General features: G+C 38.7%; 1 protein-coding gene across 3 annotated transcripts in view; it reads left to right on the top strand.

Annotated features, from left to right (window-relative positions):
- A1CF (APOBEC1 complementation factor) overlaps window positions 1-25,080 on the top strand; it is a 78,051-nt gene that overhangs the window by 38,339 nt on the left and 14,632 nt on the right. For all 3 annotated transcript variants that reach the window (XM_054572790.1, XM_054572789.1, XM_054572791.1), the window contains exons 3-8: window positions 3,761-3,895; window positions 5,704-5,834; window positions 11,346-11,584; window positions 17,329-17,493; window positions 21,276-21,373; window positions 24,589-24,859. In XM_054572790.1, coding sequence (XP_054428765.1) covers window positions 3,761-3,895; window positions 5,704-5,834; window positions 11,346-11,584; window positions 17,329-17,493; window positions 21,276-21,373; window positions 24,589-24,859 — 1,039 coding nt within the window. The remainder of the gene's footprint in view (window positions 1-3,760; window positions 3,896-5,703; window positions 5,835-11,345; window positions 11,585-17,328; window positions 17,494-21,275; window positions 21,374-24,588; window positions 24,860-25,080) is intronic.

Below are 25,080 nucleotides of genomic sequence, written 5' to 3' on the forward strand. Positions count from 1 at the left end.
TGTGTAGTAGAAGCTAATTTTTGTTGATTAAAAAGAAAAAAAGTTTATTACAAGAATAGTGGGTCACAGAAACTTTTGATTTGGAGGACCAGACTCAAGGGTAAGCTTTTAGAAATGAACTCCAAAGCCATTTCACAAATCTGGAACGATATGAAAATGCATCAACCATTATCCAATGCTCAGATCTAAAGTTTGCCCAGTTACAATTCTGCACCCAAACTCAATTGCTGTTTATTATAACTATGATTGTCCCAGCTGCAAGGGAAGCTGGAAAAGCAAGTATCTAACCTTTTAAAATCCTGTAGGAGAAGGCTGCTTTGCACAGATTCCCCAGATGTATAAAAAGTTCAGATGCCAGGTGGCTAAAATGAACTCAGTCTGTATGACTTTCAAGCTAAGATTTATTGCCTAGAATCATTTGTTAAATGTTGTGTGGTTTTATTCAAGGTCAAGAAGATGGTATACATAATCCCCTAAAGACTCTATGTTTTCATCATGAAAGGTTTAAAATATCCATGACAGAAGGAACTTCCAAATGCTCTTTACGTATAACCAGAGTTACTGAATAGGCTTGGTAGCCAAAATTTAAGTTAAAGCCACTGGATTTATAGTTACAATTAGATCTTCAATTTTTAATTTATATAGTTGAAAATTGTCACCTCTTCCTATGTGACAAGAGAGAGTGAATGGTTTCCAAGATTTCATGGGGAAAATAAAAATTCCCAGAGTTGAATGAACATTCTCTCATGGAAAAAAAAAGTCCTATATTCTTTCTCTCTGAACTATTACTATATTTGTGCTACTGGGGGGATTGCATTCCATGGGAAGGACATCAGCCAGGAGGGGAAAGGGCAGTTATAACTGGGCTTTATTTTAAACTCAACTATAAAAAATAGTGCCTAAAATACCAGCAATCTAGCTCCCAACTGTCCTTTCCCAGTAATGGACAGCTATTCTGACCCCATGAGTAATGCCCCGTGCCTGCCTTACGGCTCCACCGCTGGTGCATTCCCGGCCTGGTGGATGAACTCTGTGGCATCTCTGAACCAGTCAGACTCTTTGTGATCCCAGAAGATATTCTTGGAGAATTTATTTTAAGTGTTTCTAGAAACCACGAAAAGACCATGAATATGATTTCCTGACCAATCATTTTGGCTCATAAGCAGGAGAATTCTCCTGTACATATGAATGGTTTGCACAAAATAGTTTGGTGACATTTTTAGCAATTACGCAAGAAAGAAAGTTGAAGGAAAAATTTTCAAAAGTCAATATGCTCATTGCCTACTTATTTTCAAACTAACAGATGAAGTTTGTTGAATCAGAAATTCTAGAATAGCCACTTTACTACTATGGGATATAAATTTGCTTTCTTCAATCTGAAGAGTAAAAATACTACCATATTCATACTAAGCTTTTTTTCCAATAATCTACGGAATAGTATGTGCCTAGACATTTAAAATATACACAAATGGCTTCAGAGGGATCACAATCGACCAAATGGTTTGAGTTGACCCAAGGAGGCAGGCTTTAATTTGGCAACAGATGTATGGCTCTCTGTAAGGAACAGATATGAGATGTTCTCCTCCTCCCCCCAAAAAATTGTGTAATAAAATGACTGGAAATTAAAACAGGACTTTAAATGCAACAGAGAGTTGGCAATTAAATGGCATGATAAACTTTTTTCATAAGTATTTAGTGTGTAGATCCGTTACAAGGATTAGGCTTCCATATAACAAGGCAACAAAACGTAGCTGAGGGACGCTGACACCAGACTGCCTGGCTCCAGGTCCCAACCAGGTGACTCAGCAAATTATATATTTCAGTCTCTCTGGGCTTCTGTCTTATGGAAAATGGGGATGGCAACAGTCTATAACTCAGGTTGATGTCTGAGGATTAGGTAATGTGTGGCAGTAAGGGATATGTAGGCAATTGTTAGAAGGTAAGTAAGTAAAGTCTTTAATACATCTCTGAAAGTATGTGACTTATACTTTTCAGGGAATTCTTAGTTGAGATATAGCTCACTGGGTTCCTAACTTTTTAAAGTAAAAATATGAAACATTTTATTTCTCAGATTTCTCCATAATAACAATTTTTTGCTACTAGATAATCCTTGCAAGAATATAGGGGAAGAAAAAAATTCAGAAAGTCTTGAGGCAAATATATAAATATTTAGTAAAAATGAAAAACATGCAGTCACTTAAAGCAAAAAGTAATCAAGGCAAGGCAAAAGACTCATCTAACTTTTTATTTAATTTAAAGCAACATAATATCAATCATCAGGATTAAAAAAGTGATCACAACCACAGACATTGTTTGAACACTGTAATCCAAAAAGCCTTTGTACTAACATATAAAATAATTAAAAAAGACTCAAGTTGGTATATATAAAGATTTATCAGTGCAACTAGAAGCTGATTTACTTTTATTTTAACCAACAACAATTGTACAAAACAATGTTTTAAACAACTAAATGTCTTTTTAAAATACACATAAAAACATAAAAATGTATTTGAAAAGACAGTGAAATTTTTAACAGTATCTACTTCTACAGATGGTTAGTGCGGTAAATTTGGGAAATTTTCTTTTTACCTCATATATTACTATGTTTTTTTCAGCATGTGTCATTTTATAGTATAAAACTTTTTAAAGTGTTAATTGTAGAAATTAGCAATGCATATTGATATTTGGTCCCTTATAGTTTCCTTTCTCCAAAAATCACAAAGGTACAATGACAAAGAGCCCTGGTTATGCCTAGTGGAACGTAAATTTACAATTCCCCAGCAGATTAACAGTGGTGGATTAGGCCTACATTTCACTTTGGGGTCCCTGAGTTACCACAAGTTCTTTAACATCTAGAAAATATACTTGGCATTGCAGACAAGCACCAACACTAATGTTCTCCTCAAAAAAGAGGACACTAAATTAACCAAGAATTTGTTAGGACAAAGGGAAAAAAGAGAAGCTAATTTTCTTTAGACAGAGAACATCATTCTTACGTGCCAAGACATCCAACATTAGTAAACACCTCTCACCTTTTTGTCAGCTTTGAAAATAGATTTAAGTCCCTGACTAGCTACCCCTCAAATTAACCAGCCACTCCTTCCAATGGAAGTCTTCACAATGTTTCTATTGAGTCTTGTGTTGCCTTACTTGACATATGAAACAACCTAAATTCAGGAGGGCAAGAAGAGAATTAATCACCAATAAATATATATCACATGTCAAGAACTGTGTGCCATGCATATCTGATACATGATCTCCTTTAATCAAAAGCTGATATTGTCCTCACTATGCATATGAGAAAACTAAGGTTCTGAGCAGTCATTTGTCCAAGGTCCCACAGCTAGAGAGTCACAGAGCCAAGGAGTCCAGCTCCAGGACAGTAACCACCACACCACACAGCCTTCAGAGTGCATCCAAATTATAGGCAGATCCTTCGATGATCAGGCTTCAGTGAGTGTGAATGACAACCAGAAAAATAATAATCACCCCTTATATTTTTTCAGTATTTTATAAGTTTTCACATGCTCATCTCAAGCAAGTCACTGAAGCATAGAACGTGATATTAAAATCCATACAAAAGAGACTTTTATGTTTTTTATCCTCAGACCATACAAAAGTATAACAAATAAAAAACGGTTATTTGCCAATGACAAATATGTTTCTGACTGTGAAATAATTCTGAAAAATAATTGAGAAACTGGAGCTAAAGATCTCTTGTTTTCTTTTCCCCCTCATAAAACCTACCCTGGATTTGCAGGAAAATGGGCAAAGAAAATACGGTGGTCCTCCCCCTGGCTGGGATGCTGCACCCCCAGAAAGGGGCTGTGAAATTTTTATTGGAAAACTTCCCCGAGACCTTTTTGAGGATGAACTTATACCATTATGTGAAAAAGTGAGTCCAAATTTAAAGTTTCTTATCTTTCAAGGTAAAAATAGTATTCTCTTCGCTTTGCTTACGTGCTCATTTTTCCTTGTCACTTGATGGCTTCTCTTCCGCTTGCTATTCCTCCAGCAGTGAAAACCTTCCTTCCCGTTAGTGAGATGGTCTCAGCTCTGCAGCCTGTTGCTGACATCATTGCTGACGACTTTCAAATCTGTATCTCAATCCCGGTCCCCACTGGCATCCCATCTCACCACAAACTGAATGTGTCTATCAATATACACAACAACCACCTATCTAAAAAGAGATATGGCTCCAACTCGGCATTCTAATGTGTGTGCAACATTGTTACCTAATAAGAATATGTAGATTTGTCATAGCTCAAACATGTGTCTATATATATTCATTCAGAGTGAAATTTTTTTCCACAAGTTTGAATTTCTTTTCTGCCCTAATGTATCAACAAAAGTAATTATATAATTATGAAGATTCTCAAAGTAATTATATAATCACTAAGTTAGAAACTCCCTCAGTTTTAATTCCAAATGCTATTTTGTTACTAAACCCCAAATTAAAGGCAGAATACGAAATCAACAGTTGTTTTCAATAATCTACCAAGTGGTGTTTATACAACCACATTCTTCAAAAATTTAGCAAAAATGAGAGTTTAGATATTTCTTTTTCTAAATGCCAAAATCATTTGTGTGTGTGTGTGTGTGTGTGTGTGTGTGTAACTCAATTCAGATTCAGAACTGCTCCTAATTTTATACATACAATCCCACTTGGCATGTGGGAAAATTATGAGGACTTAATCCTGTAAGAATCTTCGAGTGAATCTGAAAATGTGCACCAAGAAACACCTGAAACACAGATGTGTAATATTCTTGAACTCGCTCCTAATGAGGCTAGAAAAAATTGGTGTCCTTCACAGTGTACATTTGAGTGGGGTGTGTTGGGATGAGACTGAGATGAAGGGTAACCACCCAGTGTGGTAATAGCATAGGCTTACTGGTGCCTCTTCTCACTGCATACGCCCCTCATATCTATTTGGGTCATCCTTGTTAGAGCAGCCAGTAATGAAGAATGGCTGAGCCGGTATTTCTGGAGAACATTTGGAGTATCAGGATGGAGTAGTATATGGGTAAAGCAGAGTAGCTACAGCTAGAGGTTAGTGAGTAGAACCCTTCTGTGGCAGAGGTCCTGGCCCTGGGTCAGTCCTATTAAGACCAGCATTTACTTTCAGCCCACAGATTGTGAAAATAACAGGCTCCCAGATCCTCCTCTGAGACGCATCTTCTGTATTCCTTTTGATATTATGGTAGGAAAAAAGACAGCTAAGAAGGTTTAGCAAGGTTCCAAATTAGTGTTCCTGGTTTTTCTTTTAAATATCAGTGGTAGAGAATTACCAAATAAAGATATAGCTAAGGAGACTCCAGAGGCCCGTGGAAAGGAAAAGGACAAATCTATCAGGAAATTGTACTTCTGATGATAAATGTGTTTTCATGTCCCTAAGACATTATATAAATCCCCAGATAGTTGTGTGGTGAAAGGTCATTAGCCTTACTCTGTCAAAAACATGTTCTGTTAACTCAGGCTGAAATGTCATTTGTACAAATTTTTTTTAACTTGACTTTGCGCAAGAGTCAGACAATGGGTCTGAACCCAGCATGAAACTATGCAAACCATTCCACCTGGGATGCAAATGCCAAATATGGCAGTGACAGACTTCAGAAAACATTCTATGTGCATGTGTGCATGTGTGTGTTGATTTGGAAGTACAAAGGCAGAAATATGAATTTCTCTTTTTCTATTACTTACAGATTGGTAAAATTTATGAAATGAGAATGATGATGGATTTTAATGGAAACAATAGAGGATATGCCTTTGTAACATTCTCAAATAAACAGGAAGCCAAGAATGCAATCAAGCAACTTAATAATTATGAAATTAGGTAAGATCCACCTCTTCTAGATAAAAAGTGAATCAGACAATGCACCTGTCTCTGTTTCTATATCGTTTGTCTAATATAGTATATGCAAAGATAGCAAAACCAGAAATAAAAAAGGTTAGTTCTTTCCCTTGGGAAAAGAACCAGTTTAATAAAATATTTGGGAAAAACCAGTTTAATGAAATATTTGTTTAATACCAACACTATGTTAGGTGCTAAACTAAGTTCTGTGAAATGTTTAAAGAAACATTTATTAATTTATTCATTTCACAAATATATGCTGGGTATAGCTTAAAATACTGGAAATATATCAAGGTGTAATTCCCTATACTCATAGTGAGAAAACAAATGTATGAGACTATTTATAAGAGTATGAAAAAATAACACCAGGAAATAGGATAAAGTTGTGGGAGGAGGGGGATAGTCACACTGATGTATATGAGAAAATATTCTCTGGGAAAGTAAAATGTCACCTGAGACTTCAATGAAAAGAATCATCCATGACAATCATACCTGAAGACAGATTAGTCTAGAGAAAGAACAGCAAGTACAGAGATTCCAAAATGAGAACAAGGGCGAAGCGATAGAAGGACAGAAGGAAAGCCAGCATGGGAGAACCGAGTGAAGAGAGAAGGGCGGAAGTCAATACGGCTGGAGAGCCTTCTACGCCATGTTTAAGAATTTGATTTTTATTCTAATGAAAAGAGGAAATCATGGAAGGCTTTTAATGAGATTTATGCTTTTTAAAATATTACTCTGGCTGTTGATGAAGGATGGAGCACAGCAGGGTAAGGACTCAAATTGGGAAGCCAGTGAGAAGGCCACTGCAGTGGTGTTGATCTAAACAAGACATGGCGGTGGTTGCACAAGCGGGTCAGTAATGGAGGTGGTGAAAAGGGTCCGGTCTGGGATACATTGACTAGATTAGACTGACTAAACACTGGGTTGAGAGTGTGAGTGACTTAGAGTTCAAGGAGGAAGCCTAGGATGTTGGTCCATGTATCTGTGGATGTGACAGTGTCATTGACAAGAAACGGGGAGAAAAGCAGGAAACAGGAAGAGCTCTCTCTGGGATGACTTACATTTGCAATGCGCATTACACATCCTGGTGGAGATGGTGAAGACGCGATTGTGTGATATCAGAGCCAGAAGAGAGGCCATGGCTGGAATATAAATTTGGAGGTCAGCCAAATACAGATAACATTTCAAACCATGGGACTAGGGGAGGGTGCCAGGCCATAATCGACCCTGTACAATCAATACCTGGTTTCCATAAACTCGTCACAGGGCTAACCTCATGAACTCTTTGAGTTCAAAAACCTTCACTGGGAGAGGGCGCTGACATAAATCCTTTCTCAAAGGAAGCCCTGGGCGAGCAGGAAGGAAGCTTAGGGCAGCAGCTGGAAGGCCACAGCTTTGGCCTCAGACAGGCTTCCCTGGAGTGCCCAGTAACTTACCCTCGCTGAGCCTCAGGTTGCTCACCTATAAAGTGGAGATATTAATACTTATTTCATAAATTTTATTGTGGGGATACCATAGAGATTTTTTAAGTGTTTCTAACACTGGGCTACTAGGTCAATAAATTATCAATAGTACTTTCATATATTAGTATATATCATCAATTCTAAGACACAGCTTTCCACATATATTTTCCTTTCTGAAATAGAGAGATACCTTAATGTTGATGGAATCTTAAAATTGCTGAATCAGAGAGAGTGGGTTTCCTACCATTATTTTTGTCTCACCTTCCAGAGGCCCAAAATACATCACGATTATCCTTATAATTTTGTTATCCAATCAGCTGCTAGGTCATTTTTTCTTAAACCCCTTGGCCACCAAAAGATTGATTCAATTTGGCAACCACTAGTAGCCTAGCCATTCAGTCCCAAGGTTGGATTCTGGAACCGAGTCTTGGAGAAAATATAAAGGAAGCTCTCCTCTAACACATGTCTCCATGGATCCAAAAGAGCTCTGCCTGGTACATGGAGGATGGTTTGGAGTAGGAATCAAGAGCTCCGCAGTCTAGTGTGGGTTCCTATAGACAAATCCTTGGACTTCTTTTAGCATCAGTTTTAGCACCTATGTTTTAGTACCTATGTTTTCTGAGCATCCATGTGAAATATATAGATGCTCTTCAACTTACGATGGGGTTATGTCCCAATAAACCCATCATACCTTGTTGAAAAAGCATTTAATCTACTGAACACCATAGTTTAGCCCAGCCACTTTCTACTGAATGAATATGGTTTGTCCACCATTGTAAAGTCAAAATATTGTAAGTTGAAGCATCATAAGTCGGGACCATCTGGATAGTAAAGTGTTTTGCAAAGGGTTACAGAAATTAAATATTACTGTTATATGGTTCCAGGGATTGGGAAGATACTCCATTTGTTGGCATTTCATGGAACCTGGACATCCTAACAGTAAGGGTTATTCTCAAAATGGTTTTTAAGCTGAGTGGATATAGACTTGGCTATGTAGGGAATCAGCAAGTTAAGCTGTATCTACTTAACACACAGTTACCCACTGGGGTCTGTCAATAGACAAGGTATAAGTAATGAACACAATAAACCCCATGCTTATTTGTGGAGGATACAGTCCAAGGCCCTAATGGATGCCAGAAATCATGGATAGTACTAAACCCTATACACACTATTTTTTCCTACACATACATAACTAAATTTACAAATTAAGCACAATAAGAGAGTAATAACAATAATAATAAAGTCAAACAATTATAACAATATACTATAATAATATTTATGTGAATGGCTTTGGGTTCATTAAGTAAAACATGGGTTACTTGAACACAAATCGCTAACAGGACAGTTTTTCTGACTCAGACTGCTATTAATTTACCAACGGGCAAGTTGCACATACAGTGTGGGTATGCTGGACAAAGGGGTGACCGCATTCAGGCGATCATCGTGAGATTTCACCACCCTATTCAGAATGGTATGCAACCTAAAATTCATTAATTGTTGATTTCTGAAATTTTCCATTAATATTTTCAGACTGTCATTAACTGCAGGTAACTGAAATTATGCAAAGTAAAACCACAGATAAGGAAGGACTACTATATAATCAATCCACTATGGTCACTGATAAGGAACAGTATTCTCTGTGAATTTTAGCATCTTTATCTGTAAAACAGAAATTAAAAGTATACCTATGTCATAGAGTGTTATAAAAAATGAACTAGATAATACATGTAAAGCTGATATCAGATGCTCCATAAATGTTTGCTGATAGCGATGGTAATGGTAATGAAGGAGGAGGGAGAGAAGGAAGAGGAGAAATATGACATAGCATTTAGATGAAATTGATGGCAAAAGCTCCAGTCAAAGTTCAGGTTGGATGTCAGTTGCAAGGTGACAGAATAGGATAAATGGAATGTGAAATAGCAGAATAGACACCCCAGTGCCAACCTCACCAACTTCCACTCTGCCTTAGGTCAGTGGAAGCTGCAGGAGAGACAACCTTTCTTGTAGAGAAGATAACTTTTGATTTGCTTTTACCAGAGGATAGATAAGGTTCTTATCCAGAAAAGACCCACAATTGTCCGAGCATCCTCCTCATCATAAAATATTCACTGAGCATCATCTAAATGCCTGGCTTCAGAAGACATTAAAGTCGTGCCCTCAGCTTTTCAGAGATGGCCTTTCTTCTCCAAGCACTTCTGGGAAAGGTGCCTAACAAACCACACAAATATAAAAACAGTGTAGAGCCTCTAGGCTCCCCCTACTGGTAACTGATACCTGGCCATCTCCTAACTATCAAAAATAATAATGTCTCAATAAATAATATCTAGGAATAGAGTGTTTATTAAGTGAAGTTTAAAAAAAAAAAAAGAGTACTTTATCAACCTTTCCTTTCCCTCTCAAAAAAAAAAACAAAAAAACCCCACATTCCTAGAGTGACGAAGATGGACCTGTCACAGATCTGATATGGTCCTTGGTTCTCCCGGAAAGCATAGAAGGCAGCTAGGACAGTGGCCCAGCCCTGGTCAGAATCCCTGCCACACATCTGAAAGCCACTCAGCAGTCTCCCACTTACCTGGATGAGCATTTTCAATCATGGCAAACATGTGGTTTCCATTAAGGGGACTTTAGCCATTTTTAATAACTTCATGTTATTATAAAAATCACACAGCCTAATTCACACACACACATACACAAAACCCAAAACTATTAAGTAATAAAAGTTAAACCATTCCTCCATAACCCCATTGGCCAAAGATAGTCACTATGTTAACTGTCATTGTTTTTCTTTCTAGATTTTCTATATACTTTTAATCAAAATGGCCTCCTCGCATACTTATTTGGGGGCCTTTCTTTTTCTTTCTTTAACACAGCAGCATATAGCGAATTGTTCTTTCTTAAACCAGTAAATATGCTTCTATGTTACTACGTTCAATGACTGTGAGACATACTATACTATGAATGCCTGTCTTTTGTTAACTAGTGATTCTCAGCCAGCAGCATAGTGCCCACCATAGGGAACATTTAGAAAAGTGAGGAGTTATTTTTCAATGACCTAATGAGTAGCTATGGGCATTTAGTGGGCAAGAACGAGGGTGACAAATATACTAAACACAGTGAGGAAACATCCAGCCCCAAGTCAGTAACATTTCAGCTGAGGTGCATTAAACTAGCCCCATATGTTGGAATATTTTGCTTACTTCCTATTTGGAGGCAGGCTATTTTAAATAACAACAGTGAATATCCTTGTACATAATACTTGGTGCTCCTCTTTCTTAAGGTCACTTTCATTAAAGGGCATTATTTGGTCAAAGGTTATGCACACTTGGGACTTCTGATATATTCTGTCAAATGTTTCCCAGAAAAGTTTAATCAATCTACACTCTGCCAAGGAAGGTGTACTTCGACTCACTATTAAGCAACACTATTTCACTGTTCAGTGGAAGAAACAGAAACTGAACTGAGAATCCAGCAAAACATTTAATTTCTTGGAGTCCCAAGTTCTTCATGGGTATAATAGAAATTAATACCTCCTCCTATCTACAGGCACCCTATGGTGGCCAAATAAGATAATACATAAAAATCTGTTCAAGTATAAGAGACTATTTTTAATAGCAATTATGTCTGAATAGCTTCCCAAAGTGGACGGAAAAGAAAAGGAGCACCAGTGATCATAAACTCAAATACCTAGTAACGTGGGCTGGTATAGCCAGTATAACGGCATTAGCCCTGGGGCTATTTTAGGGAGGGGTGAGAATTGACAGCTGATGAATCTACATCTACTCTAAAGACAGCAGATGCTACTCAGCTTCAAATACCTTTTTTTTCCTTTAAAAATATAGAGCAAATGTTGACATTTTCCAGTTTCTCAAAAGTAGCCACTGCTTTCCAAAAATAGTTTAACCACTATAAAGACCAAACACCCCACGTCTACAGGCCATTTCATGTGCAGGGCCATGCTATGCTTCAGCTTCTGTTTTAAATCTTCATCACATGTGGATTCTCACCAATCAAAGCTCGGCTCTTTTTGCAGAAATGGGCGTCTCCTAGGGGTGTGTGCCAGTGTGGATAACTGCCGATTGTTTGTTGGGGGAATTCCAAAAACCAAAAAGAGAGAAGAGATCTTGTCAGAGATGAAGAAGGTAACCGAAGGAGTTGTCGACGTCATTGTCTACCCAAGTGCTGCAGATAAAACCAAAAACCGAGGCTTTGCCTTCGTGGAATACCAGAGTCATCGGGCAGCTGCCATGGCCCGGAGGAAACTTCTACCAGGTCAGCAACCCCCGGCTCAAAACCGAATCTCCCCCACTCCACCCTGCCCGCCTCGGGCTGCGACGCTCATTCGCCAAGGGAACAAGCGCTTGCTGTTGTCCTGTTTGGGTTTTTGTTGTTGTTGTTGTTGTTGTATTGTGTCTTTGCTTATGTTTGTGTTAAACTCTTTATCCTTCTTATCTCTCTCAGAATAAATTAAGTTTCCTAAAGTTTTCACAGACAAGGCTCTGAAAAATATTCATTCTATGCACTAAGTCTAATTTGCATGCACTGGAGAAGTTTAGAACTTCAAGCTCCAGCAATCCTATCATGGATACTTCAAGAGTTTCCTTAAAATTAAACATATATAAATCAAGTTATTTTTATATAGAGATTTTTTATCAGATTTCTTAGAAAGAAGGTATGTTATCTATTATACTGTAGAAATAATAAATCTTCCAAAGATATGTTATCCCAAAGACAACTAAATGAGATATTTGTATCATGACTCCCCAGTGTCTAAAAATTTCTGCATAACTGGAGGGAACAGAAATAATAACTCTCTGAAAGGCGCCTTTGTTAGGTGCTGCAACCACAAGGAAGTTCCCATTTGGGCAATAATCATCAATTCCTAAATTTAAAACACTCCACATCAACATTGCCTCAGTCAGATCAACTTAGGAAGAATTGTTGAAAGTCCTTATTCTAAAATATTTCCTAAAACTACACAAAGTAAGGTATTAAAATGAATTAATATCAAAGTTAGAGGACTTCCATAAAAATGCACTGGACACAGTGGAATCAACTCTTCTCATAAACAGTATGGGAGAGCCACCAGAATTGAAAACAAAACAACAAAAACACCCATATTTATGTTGCCCTTGTATACATTCTTAACAACAAAACAAACCAATAGTAGGATTAGCCCACTAGATATTTTCAAAATTGGAAAATAGCTTCTGAGCTTGGAAAAGATTTTTTTAATAATACAGGATCTGGCACAATAACTCCCCTTTTTATTACAAAAGCTTTTATTACAAAATCTTAAGCATGTGATTCTATAACATAACAATATCACACTCAAGCACACCATATGACAATTTTAGGTGAAATGTTTAAATTAAAACTATAAATTATTACACATGTATTATTACCCTACCAACTACATTCAAGCAGGCGTTACTCTTGCCAGACCCTGTATTTTCATAAAGGCTGCTTAAAGTAAAAAAAAAAAAAATATATATATATATATATATATTTCTATAAATAGCCCCCAAATTGCTAAATCTGTTAGAGAGGTGCATAAATTTTATGTTGAAGTTTCCATTTACTGTTCGATCAGGTCAGCTGACTCACAGTTACATAGAATAACCCTCTGCATGGCTCTCTCACCTTTCAGCGACCTGAGCTTAATATTTTACTATCCTCTTCAACTCCTCTCTTCTTCAACACTAGCAATTCTGCCATCGAAAAGTCCCTCATATCCGTCCTGCTCTAAGGACATTATTATAATCTAACACAGATACACCACCACATCTTGAAATTATTTTTTTCAAAGTCGCCTAATTATTCTCGCAGTTTTGCTCTCCCTGCGATGCACCCCAACCTCTGCCTACTCCATCCTCAACATCACTATGAGACTAGTGTTCCCAAAATATCAGGTCATCCTTTCAACAAGTTCTTACAAATAGTAGGAATTTGATCTCTATCTGTTGAGATCACTCTCTCATCAGTTCAAAAGTATTCACTGACTCCTTGCTGCATATGAAATAAGGAGTAAACCTCTGAGTCTGCCATTCAAGGCCTTCCATTCACTGCCCTAATCCTTTACAACCACATTTTCTACCTTCTCTTTCCCAGTAAAAACTCTCCTTTCTATCACGGCAAACCCCTCAATGCTCTAGACAACACCATGTTATTTTTTGTCTCCTTTATTCCTAAAGGTTGTATCCCCTTCTCCTCTAATGATGCCCAAATGGTGAATGATGCTCAAAGCCCCAGCTCAGCCACCACGTCCTTGAGAAACCAGCTGCCACTGTTCCAGACCCCATTAATCGCTCTCTTCCTTTGGTGCCTCTAAAGGGAGATACGTACAATGATTCTGGGGTTGAGGAGGAAGAGAGTGAAAGAGAGTCCAGAATGGGAGAACGTTTTCAGGGGGCAGAAAACCAGTGTTCCTAGAGAATCAGAGCTTCTCAGCTTCCCCTCTCTTCAAAAAAAATACAACATATTGACCCCCAAGAAAGAGCTTCTGTCTTTACCTGGATTGAGAGAACAAGGCTGGGCAGGGCTGAGCAGCCGGGCTTCAGAGATTCTCAAGGACTTTGTTTTGCTTCCACCCAAGGTCCTGACTTTTCCCTCTGCAGTCTCTGTCCAGAATCCAGGAGCATGGACACTGCCTCACCCCATCCACTAGCCATTCACCGCGACCCATGCAGCTCCCCTTGCCGTGGCCCTTTACATTGGCCTCAGATGTGTTGAGTTCCATTCAGCTAGATCTTAGTCAGGCCGCCTCATCAGCAGATTAACAAGATGAGATCCAGTGGTGAGTAAGCCGGCCTCAGCAAATGGTTTCCTTTCTACTGAGGCCTGACAGTAACACTTATTATCCATTCGGACACTCTACCTATTACCCCACTGTACATTCAACAACAACAAAGGATTTCTGGACAGCCTGGTTTAAAGAATAAAGAAGTCCTTAAGAAACATGATAAGCAAGGCCTACAAGACGCTTTTCGTTCTGAATTGATCCAGCCACGGAGACATAGGAAATTGCAGTCTAAACTGATGTCTTGGCTCCCCAACCACCTATCTCCTGCTAACAGTGGCAGCTCTCGTTTGACAAGATGCATCTTTGCTGAGATATGTACAGAGCAAAATCATTGCATTCTACTCAGATTATCAAAGAATACTAAGGATGCTCATGAAAAAGTTCTCACGGGGTGAGCCTGCACCAGAATCATGTGGAGGGCCTGCTGTGGCAGATGGCTGAGCCCACCGCCAGCATTCCTGACTCAGCAGCTCTGGTGTGGGGACTGCTTATGTGCGTGTATAGCAAGTTCCTAGGATTATACTGCTCCTGAGACTACAAGTCTAAAGCAGTGATTGTCCATCACGGGCGGCAAATTTGAAATACCAAGGAGGTTTTTAAACAAGATCAGTACCCAAATCAACCTCTAATCAATGGAATCTGCTTCTCTGGGTTATAGAATGGGGCACTGATATTTTAAGTTTTCCACATGATTCTGTCATGCAGCCAGATTTGTTGATCCACTGCTAAATCTCTCAGTACTGGACATTCACCTGCATGGGAGGTAAATAGGACAAATTTGGGACCACCCAGTACGGGAACATTTATTAAGCATCTACAACATACCTTGCTCTCTTCTAAATAACATGGGAGATTCTAAAAAAATACCCAACCATTGCACTCAGAGTACATATTCTGAGGCAACTATACATACATGAATATATATGTACATACACACATACATATAATGTGTATATATATGCATTATTGAATTATCATTTAAAAGTGATAAATTAAGTCCCTTATATGCATTAGCTTCTTTTGTTGTCTTCACAATAACCCTAATAAGGAAGCACTTCCATTATTCCAGTTTTACAAATGAGGAAACTGATACTTAGAGAGGTTACGTTTCCTAGCCAGGATCACTGATTTGAACTTGTCTGATTTCAAAGCCTATGTTCCCAAATTGCTCTGCAGGACTGACTTCCACAGGGATGTTTGTGGACGTCACTGCTTCTCATACATACTTTCCCATCTGTCCATTTTGGCCTTTTGCAAATCTTCAGGCTCATGGGCAACTTAACCATGGTCCCAGTCTGGGAAGGCAAAAGCCAGTGTGCAAAGCAGTGGTTCTCAACTTTGGCTGCATGTCAGAATGAACTGAGGTGCTTATAAGAGTCCTGAGGCCCAGACCACTTATATCAGATGTGGGCAGGAGAGCCCAAGGGTCAATGATGAGCTGGTAAATCTTTAACAACCAACTCCCAGGAGAAAATTAAAAGGCCTGATCTGCCAATTTCCATGGTATTGACACTTGCACTATGGCTGATTTCAAACTACCAAGGTGATATCAAGTGGCTCACACAATTCTGAAAATATAGCATCTATTCTTGCAAGTAGATAGGAACTGGACCTAGCATACCACTGAGTGGAATCCATGTTTCAGGATTTTTTTAAAGCTCTTCCCGTGTGGGGCCAAGGCTGAGAACCACTGGGCTACAGAAACCAGAGTCACCTGGGAGCCCTAGAGATTCTGGGATAATATAAACAGCAAAGTCTATGTAAAGCATGGAATAGGATGAGAAGAAAAGCACATGGAATGGAAGGCAAAGGAAGGGAAGGAGTGAAAGGGAAGAGGGGGGAAATGAAGGATGAAAGTCTAAAAAAAAAAAAAAAAGCTATTCTATGGGAAACAATGAAGAACAAGGTACCTAGCCAGCTGGGGCTGGGGTAACAAGAGCCATGGTCTCTAGGATCAGCTAATTTATTAGGATGAGTCTATCTTGGGGGTTTTAGGAAGTCAATGCCACAGCTGATTTCACTGACTACTTTCCAAAGAATGAAAAGATGCATTTTGATTGAAAATAACTGCCTCCCATATGTAATACTTAAACAACTAAACTTTTACCAATACAGAGAATTTCTGATTTTGTCCCCTGAAGCCTTTTATTATTTCCAGGATATAGCTTGTTCCGTAACAACTAATATAAAACAAACGAGATTTTTTATCAGATTTGAAATTGAGCTGACCCTTACGCCCCCCTCATCGTTTCAACGTGGATCTTGCTGTGTGTGGGGGCAGGGGCTGAGTAATAAATAACAGAAGTGGTGAGGAAGTGAAACAGGTCTGGGCAAGCTCTGTTCTTGAAAGCTCATTTCCTCTTCTATAAAATTGAGAAAGGCATTCCCCTCCCCACAGAGTGGCCATGGGAAAGGACTGAGATAGTGGATGGGAAACACATAGTATAGTGCAAGACACTCGGTAAACTGCAATGGACAGGAATACAAAAATATGTGTGGTCATGGATGACAACTAATCTTTTGAGAAGAGTTCAGTTTCTCATTATAGACTCTTCCATTGCACTTTGGCTTCTTAATTTGGATTTAAAAATTGTTTTTCTCCAGATTCCCAAGTTATGCATGTTCTGAAGGAGAGAACTAGGAGGGAAGACAGTGGATCGGAGCCCTGACCAAGTGAAATAGAGAACAACCTAGGGGAGCCTGAACCCCACCCACTGTGTCCATGCACCATGTTTTGGACAGCTCAGTGGGGGCACCTGACCACACAGATTCCAACAGCAGCAGAAATACTTCCTAGTGACCCTTCTAATGTTTTGTGAAGTCAGATTTGATGCGTGGGCCCTAAATCCATTCTTGTCCTTTCTCCCCTTTTGCCCTCTCACCTCCAATGACTACCCTAACCCCGTAGGAGCTGTTCTAAGACTCAAACATGCCCATTGCCACCTCATTTCTGTTCGGTTTCAAACCACATCCTAGCTCCCTTTATAACTCAGTCATTATAATTAGCCACTTATCATACAGAACTCCCTTCTAGCCAGGTCCTACATTTACTTGAGATCGCTCTTAAAGTCAACAGTCACCTCTTTTAACATTGCTCTTCTTGTTCGATCAAGACCTCAAAGGTCAGTTTAATTTAAAAGGCCATCAGTCAGAACTGAGATAATCTTGTCCTGACTTCTATTTAATTAATCATACTTGTGGTTCTTTTCAACAGGAAGAATTCAATTATGGGGACACCCAATTGCAGTAGACTGGGCAGAACCAGAAGTAGAAGTTGATGAAGACACAATGTCTTCAGTGAAAATCCTGTATGTAAGAAACTTAATGCTGTCTACCTCCGAAGAAATGATTGAAAAAGAATTCAACAATATCAAACCAGGTAAGATACACGATAGAAGATTACTTTTTCAAAATGTACTTTAAAAACACTTATACTTATGATGACTTGCATAACTTTAAATAGGATAGCTTTCATTTATTCTCATAATTGCATGCAAACTGCAAAAACTATATTTCTACTTATTGTTTAGAAAATAGGAACACGTGATCTTACAACATTTATCTATTATAATTTTATGTGTACCTGTGTGATTACTTAATGAATACCTATTTCCTTCACTAAACTATAAATTCCATGAATTCTTTTTGTTCTGATTGTGTCTTCAGTCCCTGTCTCTGTGCCTGGGACATAGTAGACGCTCAGTAAATATTTACTGTTTTAAGGGATATGTGGCCACATCTACTGACTAATGCAAGGGATCTAAACCTCAGTATTTCTGACATTTGGGGAGATCTGTCCTATGCATTATAGGACATTTAACAGCACCTAGGCCTTTACCTACTAGACACCAGTAGCAACTCCCAAGATGTAATAACCAAAACTGTCTCCAGACATTGCCAACTTTACCATAGAAGGCAAAAGTGCCCCCAGTTGGGAACCACTGGTCTCATGGAATATGATTGTGACATTAGGTATGTAAGTAAGTAGGTGACAATTAATTCTAGTAAACTCATTTGGGTGCAGAGGAAGGGAAAGGAGCAGAGGGAAGTTGGAAGGGGATAATTAGTTGCTGCTCATCGCATCCATACTTTTCAGTATCAACCTGAAGTCACGAGATGGACACCCCATCTCTTTATTCTCATATAGGGACTGCAACACTAAGGCAGGTAAAGCACTTCAAGGTACAAGGTCTAAACAACCACTTCCCAAAGCCAATTCCGTGGAACATTATTGCCATAAACTGCTAGCAGATGTGACCAATTAAAGGCCTGAGAATGTTCACTTCACATCATCCTGTTGACTGTTTCCGAAGCTGGTGCTGCATCAGGCCTCATGGAATAAGCTACTTTGTTCTAAATGTAATTAGTGAGAGTGTCATTTCTCCCTTTTTAAAGAATCTCTGTAGATTTGCCTCTTTCTAGCCTTCAGGAACTCTGCCTCCCCTGCTGTGTTAGTATATGGTGCGGTTCCGTGCCACCAGCTCTAAATCCGTAACGAAGGCAGAGACTACGATTGACCGCCTCGCCGTGTGCCAGGCATCGCAGGGGGCACTTTCACGGCCCGTGTCATTTATGCATCACAACAAGCCATGACGTAGGTTACTTTATTACTTAAATTATTTTCTAGATTAGGAAACTAGGACCCAGAGCAATTAATTAACTTGCCCAGGATCATACAGCTAACAAGGGGTAAATATGAAATTTGAATCTAGGTCTGGTTAAAAGTTTGTTCTAAACAACCCTATGACCCCCATACCCCATCCTTCCTCCATTCCCTCATTCATTTGTCTTTACTTGAATAGCTCCTATATGCCAGGCATGGTGGGAGGAGCTAACAAGTATGACATGCATGTGAAAGGAGTTTAAGATGTTCCAGAAGAATAACAGAAACGACAGTCTACCTTTGGGGTGCAGCGAAGACTCTTGTTTAGGAGACTTCTGAGAGTGGGTGCAGCTATAGGCATAGAAACTGACATGTGTGTATAAATAATGCTTTCTCACCGCCTCTCCCCTACTCTGTGTTGACTTTTCTACCTTCCCAGAGTTAATAATACTTCTTACTTTTATCTACTTATAACATTATTTTTTTTTCTTGGAATGGGCTGGAGTGAGAAACTACTAAAAGGCTGCTTCCTTTCAGTTACTGATTATCAGCTTTCCCATCTGCCCGTTGAAGAAAAACACATGCCCAGGCCCTATTCATTATATGAAAATAATAACTGAATTAAAGAGAGTGGATAAATAGCAGACACCTGCTGTATTGGAAAGAAAAAGAGCCAACTAGTTTCTCTTCCAGTGGAAAAGATGTGTTTTAATCCCTCAGAGGAGTCAGAGCATTCCTGGAAAATATTTGACCTATATTATTTTAACCCTGATTAACCTGAAAATAGTACAATGCCACTCAGAAAAATAAATGACGATCGGAACAGAAACTAGGGCCAAAAAATGTATTTTCTTCCCCATTGTAGCCTAAGGGTATCTGCTGAAATTCTAAATATAGTTATTCTATGGAATCTGATTTTCCTAAAATAGTTTAGCATCAGAATCACCTGGAGGGCGTGTTAAAACAGACTGCTAGCCCCGCCCCCCAAGTTGTAGATTCGGTAGCTCTGGGGGCAAGCCCAATATTTGCATTTCCATGAAGTCCAAGGCTGAAGCTCTTAACTGCTGGTCTGAGAACCACCCTTCGAGAACCAAGGTCCTCTGATAATCTTGCCTTTGGACTGCAGGTGTGTTTCCCTTCAGGTAACATATCTGCTGGAAAGCTGATAATGAACAATGTAATATTTTTCAAGTTATGATTTCAGAGATTCTTTTTCACTATTGCTGATGGATTACCACGGATATTTTATTGCCTCCCTTTCTGCCTAATCATTATCAATCAAAAAATTTCTATACACTAAAGAAGGAACACATTAAATGAAGCCACATGGTAAATACTATCATAGAGAAAAACAGCTCTTATGATACAAACTCTCACTTTCTCATTTGCCTGTTTTGTTTTTTTTTTAATTTTTTTAATTAATTTATTTTTTCAAACACATTTGTTTCTGCCTTCCCCCCACCACTTTCTCTTGCCCCCTCCCCCATCCCTCCCTCAATCCTTTTGCCTCATTTGCCTGTTTTATGAAGCAAAATTTTCATTTATCAAAATTTCCAAAACCAGTTGTGGGTGGACATTGTCAAAAATGCAAGGTAATTTCAACATCTTCAAAATGAATTTTAGAATATGTAAATCATTATCATCTGAAATGCCACCGAACTAATGTGGATGATAGAAGCTGTGGTGTGAATTGACTTATAATATTTGCCCATTCCATGCCCATTTACTGAGCAGCCCCTGTGCACAGGGCACTAGTTAGGAACCGGGTGAAGACTAGACCAAGGTGCCTCTGGAGCAGATCCCGTTCTCAGGGTGCTAACAGTCCAGGAGAGCCTAGACAGACATGGCACCAAAGAATAAAGGCAGCAAAGACAAGAAGGGTAAAAGTCCTCATGGCCCACCTCTTACTTCTCAATTACCAAAACAAGCCATGGGTAGAGTCACAAGAATTAGCCCACCTGACACTGAAGGAATAAAGAGACCGTATTGGAATTCAGTTAATTACATGTCCCATGGTCTCTGATATTATTTATTTTCTCAGCTTGGTGAGACCATTATGCTCCATACAAACATTGCCGTAGAAGTCAAGGGTTGAATGCCAAGGGGGGATAGAAGAGGACTGCAATGTTTTAAAATTATCCTTACACTACACTCTCACAGCACTATCATTATGCCAAAGGAAGACAGTTTATAACTACTGAACAATGTGGTAGAGTAGAAACTCTAATTGCTCTGCGGCCTTGGATTTAAGAGGATAACTGAACTTCGACAGGGGAGGAAGAAAGGAGAACCTATCTTTTCTTCCAATTCTCTTTCACAAAGGGTCCCATCCTATATTGTCTCAAGCAACTAAGCATAGGAAAAGAAAACCTGCTCTGTCAAGATACCTCAAGTGAGTCAACCTACAGAGGATAATGGGCATGCTAAACCGCTAACAGATTCATGTGAAGCAAGTTTCCATCTTAACTTCACTCTAGGCAAAATTTATTTTTAAAATTGAGCAAGCAGCAAGACACTTTAACCACATTTTAATAATAGTGCTCTCACTCTATTTCCAGGTGCTGTGGAGAGGGTAAAGAAAATCCGAGACTATGCTTTTGTGCACTTCAGTAACCGAGAAGATGCAATTGAGGCTATGAAAGCTTTAAATGGGAAGGTAATGTAGGACAATGAAAATATATTTACAGGTTCCACCAAAGTTTGGTGTGGGAATCTTGTTCAAAAGAACAATCCTGCAAGCCTACCTCATTCTGGCTTTCTCCATCACTGACATGGGGGCCTCAGTCCATTTAAGATGAACAAAAAAAAAGTGATGAGAAGTAACGATGGACGTGTCGCTTGTTTGTCCAACCCAGGGGCTCATGGCATCCTCAGAGTCGAAGGGACAAGGGACTAGGGAAGTAACAGAAAACCTAAAGGAGAGAGGATTGTATAGAACAGGCTCTTTGAGAGAACTAGTGATCTTTGGTCAAGAAACACATCCAGGCTAAGATAACCTCTCAGAGTGGGAGCCAGAAGAAGAAATAGCCCAAACTCACCATTCTCTCTCCTGCCAGGACTCCCCATGGGCCAAATCCAATCATAATCCAGAAGGTGCAGGAGCCCTGAAGAGGACTCCATATAGAGCACCCAGCCCAGGGCAGAGAGGCTGGAGACCAGGGGCGAGCAGATCTGGAGGGCAAGCACAGGTTCTCCCAGAACAGGCCCTTCAGCTACAGCGGGGCCTGGGTGTAAACACTTCTCCAGCACCTACAGAAATGTTTGAGTCCTGAGGGGAAATTGCTAACTTCAGAATACAAAAATAAAACTGCAAAGCAAAAATTAATGCATATTTAATACATGTCTATGAAGCAAAATATTGTTTTATCATCATTATTACATTTAATAATACCAGAAAAATGTTATCACTTTGAAAACAACATGCAGATTAGACTTATTCAATTTGCAAACATTTTTAGGTATTCATAATGATTGCTGAAAAGGGATAATCTAAATTAAATGCTAATTCACAATCATTTATTATACGATTATTAAATTAACTGTTAATTTATGATTAATTATAAATAACAGAAAACATTGGAATAATTACAGTGAAAAACTATTCAAATTTTCCCAATTTTTAAAGCTATATACTTTTTTTATAGCTAGATATTTTTATAACAATGGATACATATATTATGCAGTTAAATATATATTCAATATTATTAGTTATAAACTAAATATTATAAATATTTTTCACATGAATGTGTTATGGGAAAAGCAAAAGTAAATTTGCCTCAGAACTGTGAAGGCTTTTGAGTATGCATATGGATATTTATATTTAATTTGTTAAACAATGTGAGACTGAAGTTTTTGTGCAGTAGAATAATGATCATATTTACAGTTTAGGGAAATGAACTGACTGAGGGTTGAAATTTTACAAAGTAGTAAGAGGGATGTAATTGGAACTAGTTAAAAAGTTACTACGGTCACCCAAATGGGAAGAAATAGGGCTTGAACTAGTGTGGGAATGGAATGTGGAAGAAAGTTCTACAAAGGACTGTGGGGTGGGGTTGGGGGACGAATTCAAAGGACCCAGGAACTAATTGGATATAGGGATGAGAAAGAAGTATGAGTCATTATAGGTTTTCAATATGAGAAACCAGGGTAATACTTTCAGGGAAACCAGGAAAGAAAGCCTATGTGGAGAGAAAAGTGACAAATTGAGCTTTGGATGTAATTCTCCATTTACTCTATAAATATTTGTGGATGTCTAGAATGTGCGAGAAATTTTTCTGGGGGTGGACTATACAGATTAATGAGATATCGGCTTAGCTCTTGAAATGTCTAAACAAACTAACTAAAATACAATGCTGAGTTTAAAACACTGTTGGGGTGGCAGAGGAATGCAAAATAAAATCTATTACAGTGAGAAATCTGACTTTGCAGTATGCAATTATTTTATTACAAACATCTCTTGATATGAAAGTGCCTAAAGGCAGAGACCTATTTTGGTTTCTCATCTTCTTCAGGAAAGGACTGATGATATAAAGAATCATATATCCACATTTACCTCATTCCTTCAATACTCCATTTCTTCTAATTACATCAATGGTAATATAACATAGTTGAATATCAGTTGGATTCTCTCTCTCAATGTGTTTCATGTAACATATTTGATGTTGGTTCCTGTGACTAACAAGTAGGGCAGATATATAGAACCAAGGCTAAGTTGCCCCAGAGGCTGAACAAAATGCTCAGAATCACTACAGAACACAAGCTTTATCCAGCAGACTTCAATGATCCAGGAACCACTGAATTGCTTATGACATCAGATAATAAGGTTGCACACTCAGCTACTATAAGAGGGAATTTTTGCAGAAACACTTTATATATCATTTCTTTTCTTTATATAAAATAGTAGCCCATCATAGTCTTATTAGAAAAAAGCCACAAGAGCTTTCTCACAACACCTTGTCTCTTTGATAAGAAATACATTAATCTATCAAGTATTTGCTGAGAGCCATCCTTTTCTCTTGTGTATGTCAGTGGTTCATAGACGTGAGTCAGCCATGTAGATCTACACACAGCTATTCTTTTTAACTCTCATCTTTAGCTATTATCTGGAGCTGTTTGCAATTCTTGAGGACAAGTGTTAAGGAGGGCCTGACTTGAGAAACCTCAGTACTGTCCCACCATCTCCATTTGTTAATTCCCAACTGTTCAGCAGATCAAATGGTTTGGTGAAGTAAAAATGAGAGTCAATGTAATAGCCTCGCAGTAGATTCTTCTGCCTTGAGTCGGGACCCACTTTTAAGCTTCTCCTCCTTCCCAGTGAAAACTTACTTTATTGAGTAACTATTCTCAGGGGTGGGATATTTAACTGGCTGGCAGCCCAAAGGCCTAACTGGGCTGCTTATACCAAATGTTAATGAATGATAAGATCTCTTTATTGGTTTCCTTTCACCTTCATTGTACTCTTCTAGGTAGTGGAGATTATGTTCCACCCATATAACCCAAAATGTCTTAGAATTATATAATTATGTAAATATGTCATTCAAAACATATATCACATTAAAAGTATTACATAATTCTCTGTCTCAGTGATTGTATTCAGATAATTATAACCAATATGTTAATGGACAGCAGTAAATTTTTCACTGTAAAAACCTGTGAGCAGTTTGTATGCAACTTATCAACAAAACTATTTAAAGAAAATTTAACTTACATGCCAGCACCAACCTATAAAGAGACAAGATACATATAACTGAAACAGTCAGTACACTCAGAAGCCAATAGGCTAACACAGAAGGAGACGTATTACAGGGGCTCAGCGAGACCTGTTTGTCTTCATATCTTCTTGTGTTGCTTTTTTCTTGCTCTCTACCGCAGGTGCTGGATGGTTCCCCCATTGAAGTGACCCTAGCCAAACCAGTGGACAAGGACAGTTATGTTAGGTACACCCGAGGCACAGGTGGAAGGGGCACCATGCTGCAAGGAGAGTACACCTACTCTTTGGGCCATGTTTATGATCCTACCACAGCCTACCTTGGAGCTCCTATCTTCTATGCTCCCCAGGCCTATACAATTCCTAGCCTTCATTTCCCAGCCACCAAAGGACATCTTGGCAACAGGGCCATTATCCGAGCCCCTTCTGTAAGAGGTAATACTAATCATCTCTTGCCTTAGAATAACTCCATGATTTCAAATGATTTGTATTGCAAAAGTCTTAGACAAATTGGATGGGTCCACTGGGAGAAAAAGTCTCAAAATTGTTTGTTAAAAATCAAATATTATATCAATAGTTTTCCTTCCATAGGAATCTTTTTTTCACATTACAACTGGTTATTGAGAAGACTTGGTCACCATGTAGTACAAATGAGT

Source organism: Pteronotus mesoamericanus, unplaced genomic scaffold (genome assembly GCF_021234165.1).
Source record: "Pteronotus mesoamericanus isolate MK-2021 breed Mesoamerican mustached bat unplaced genomic scaffold, CSHL_Meso_final contig_24, whole genome shotgun sequence".
NCBI classification, from domain to species: domain Eukaryota; kingdom Metazoa; phylum Chordata; class Mammalia; order Chiroptera; family Mormoopidae; genus Pteronotus; species Pteronotus mesoamericanus.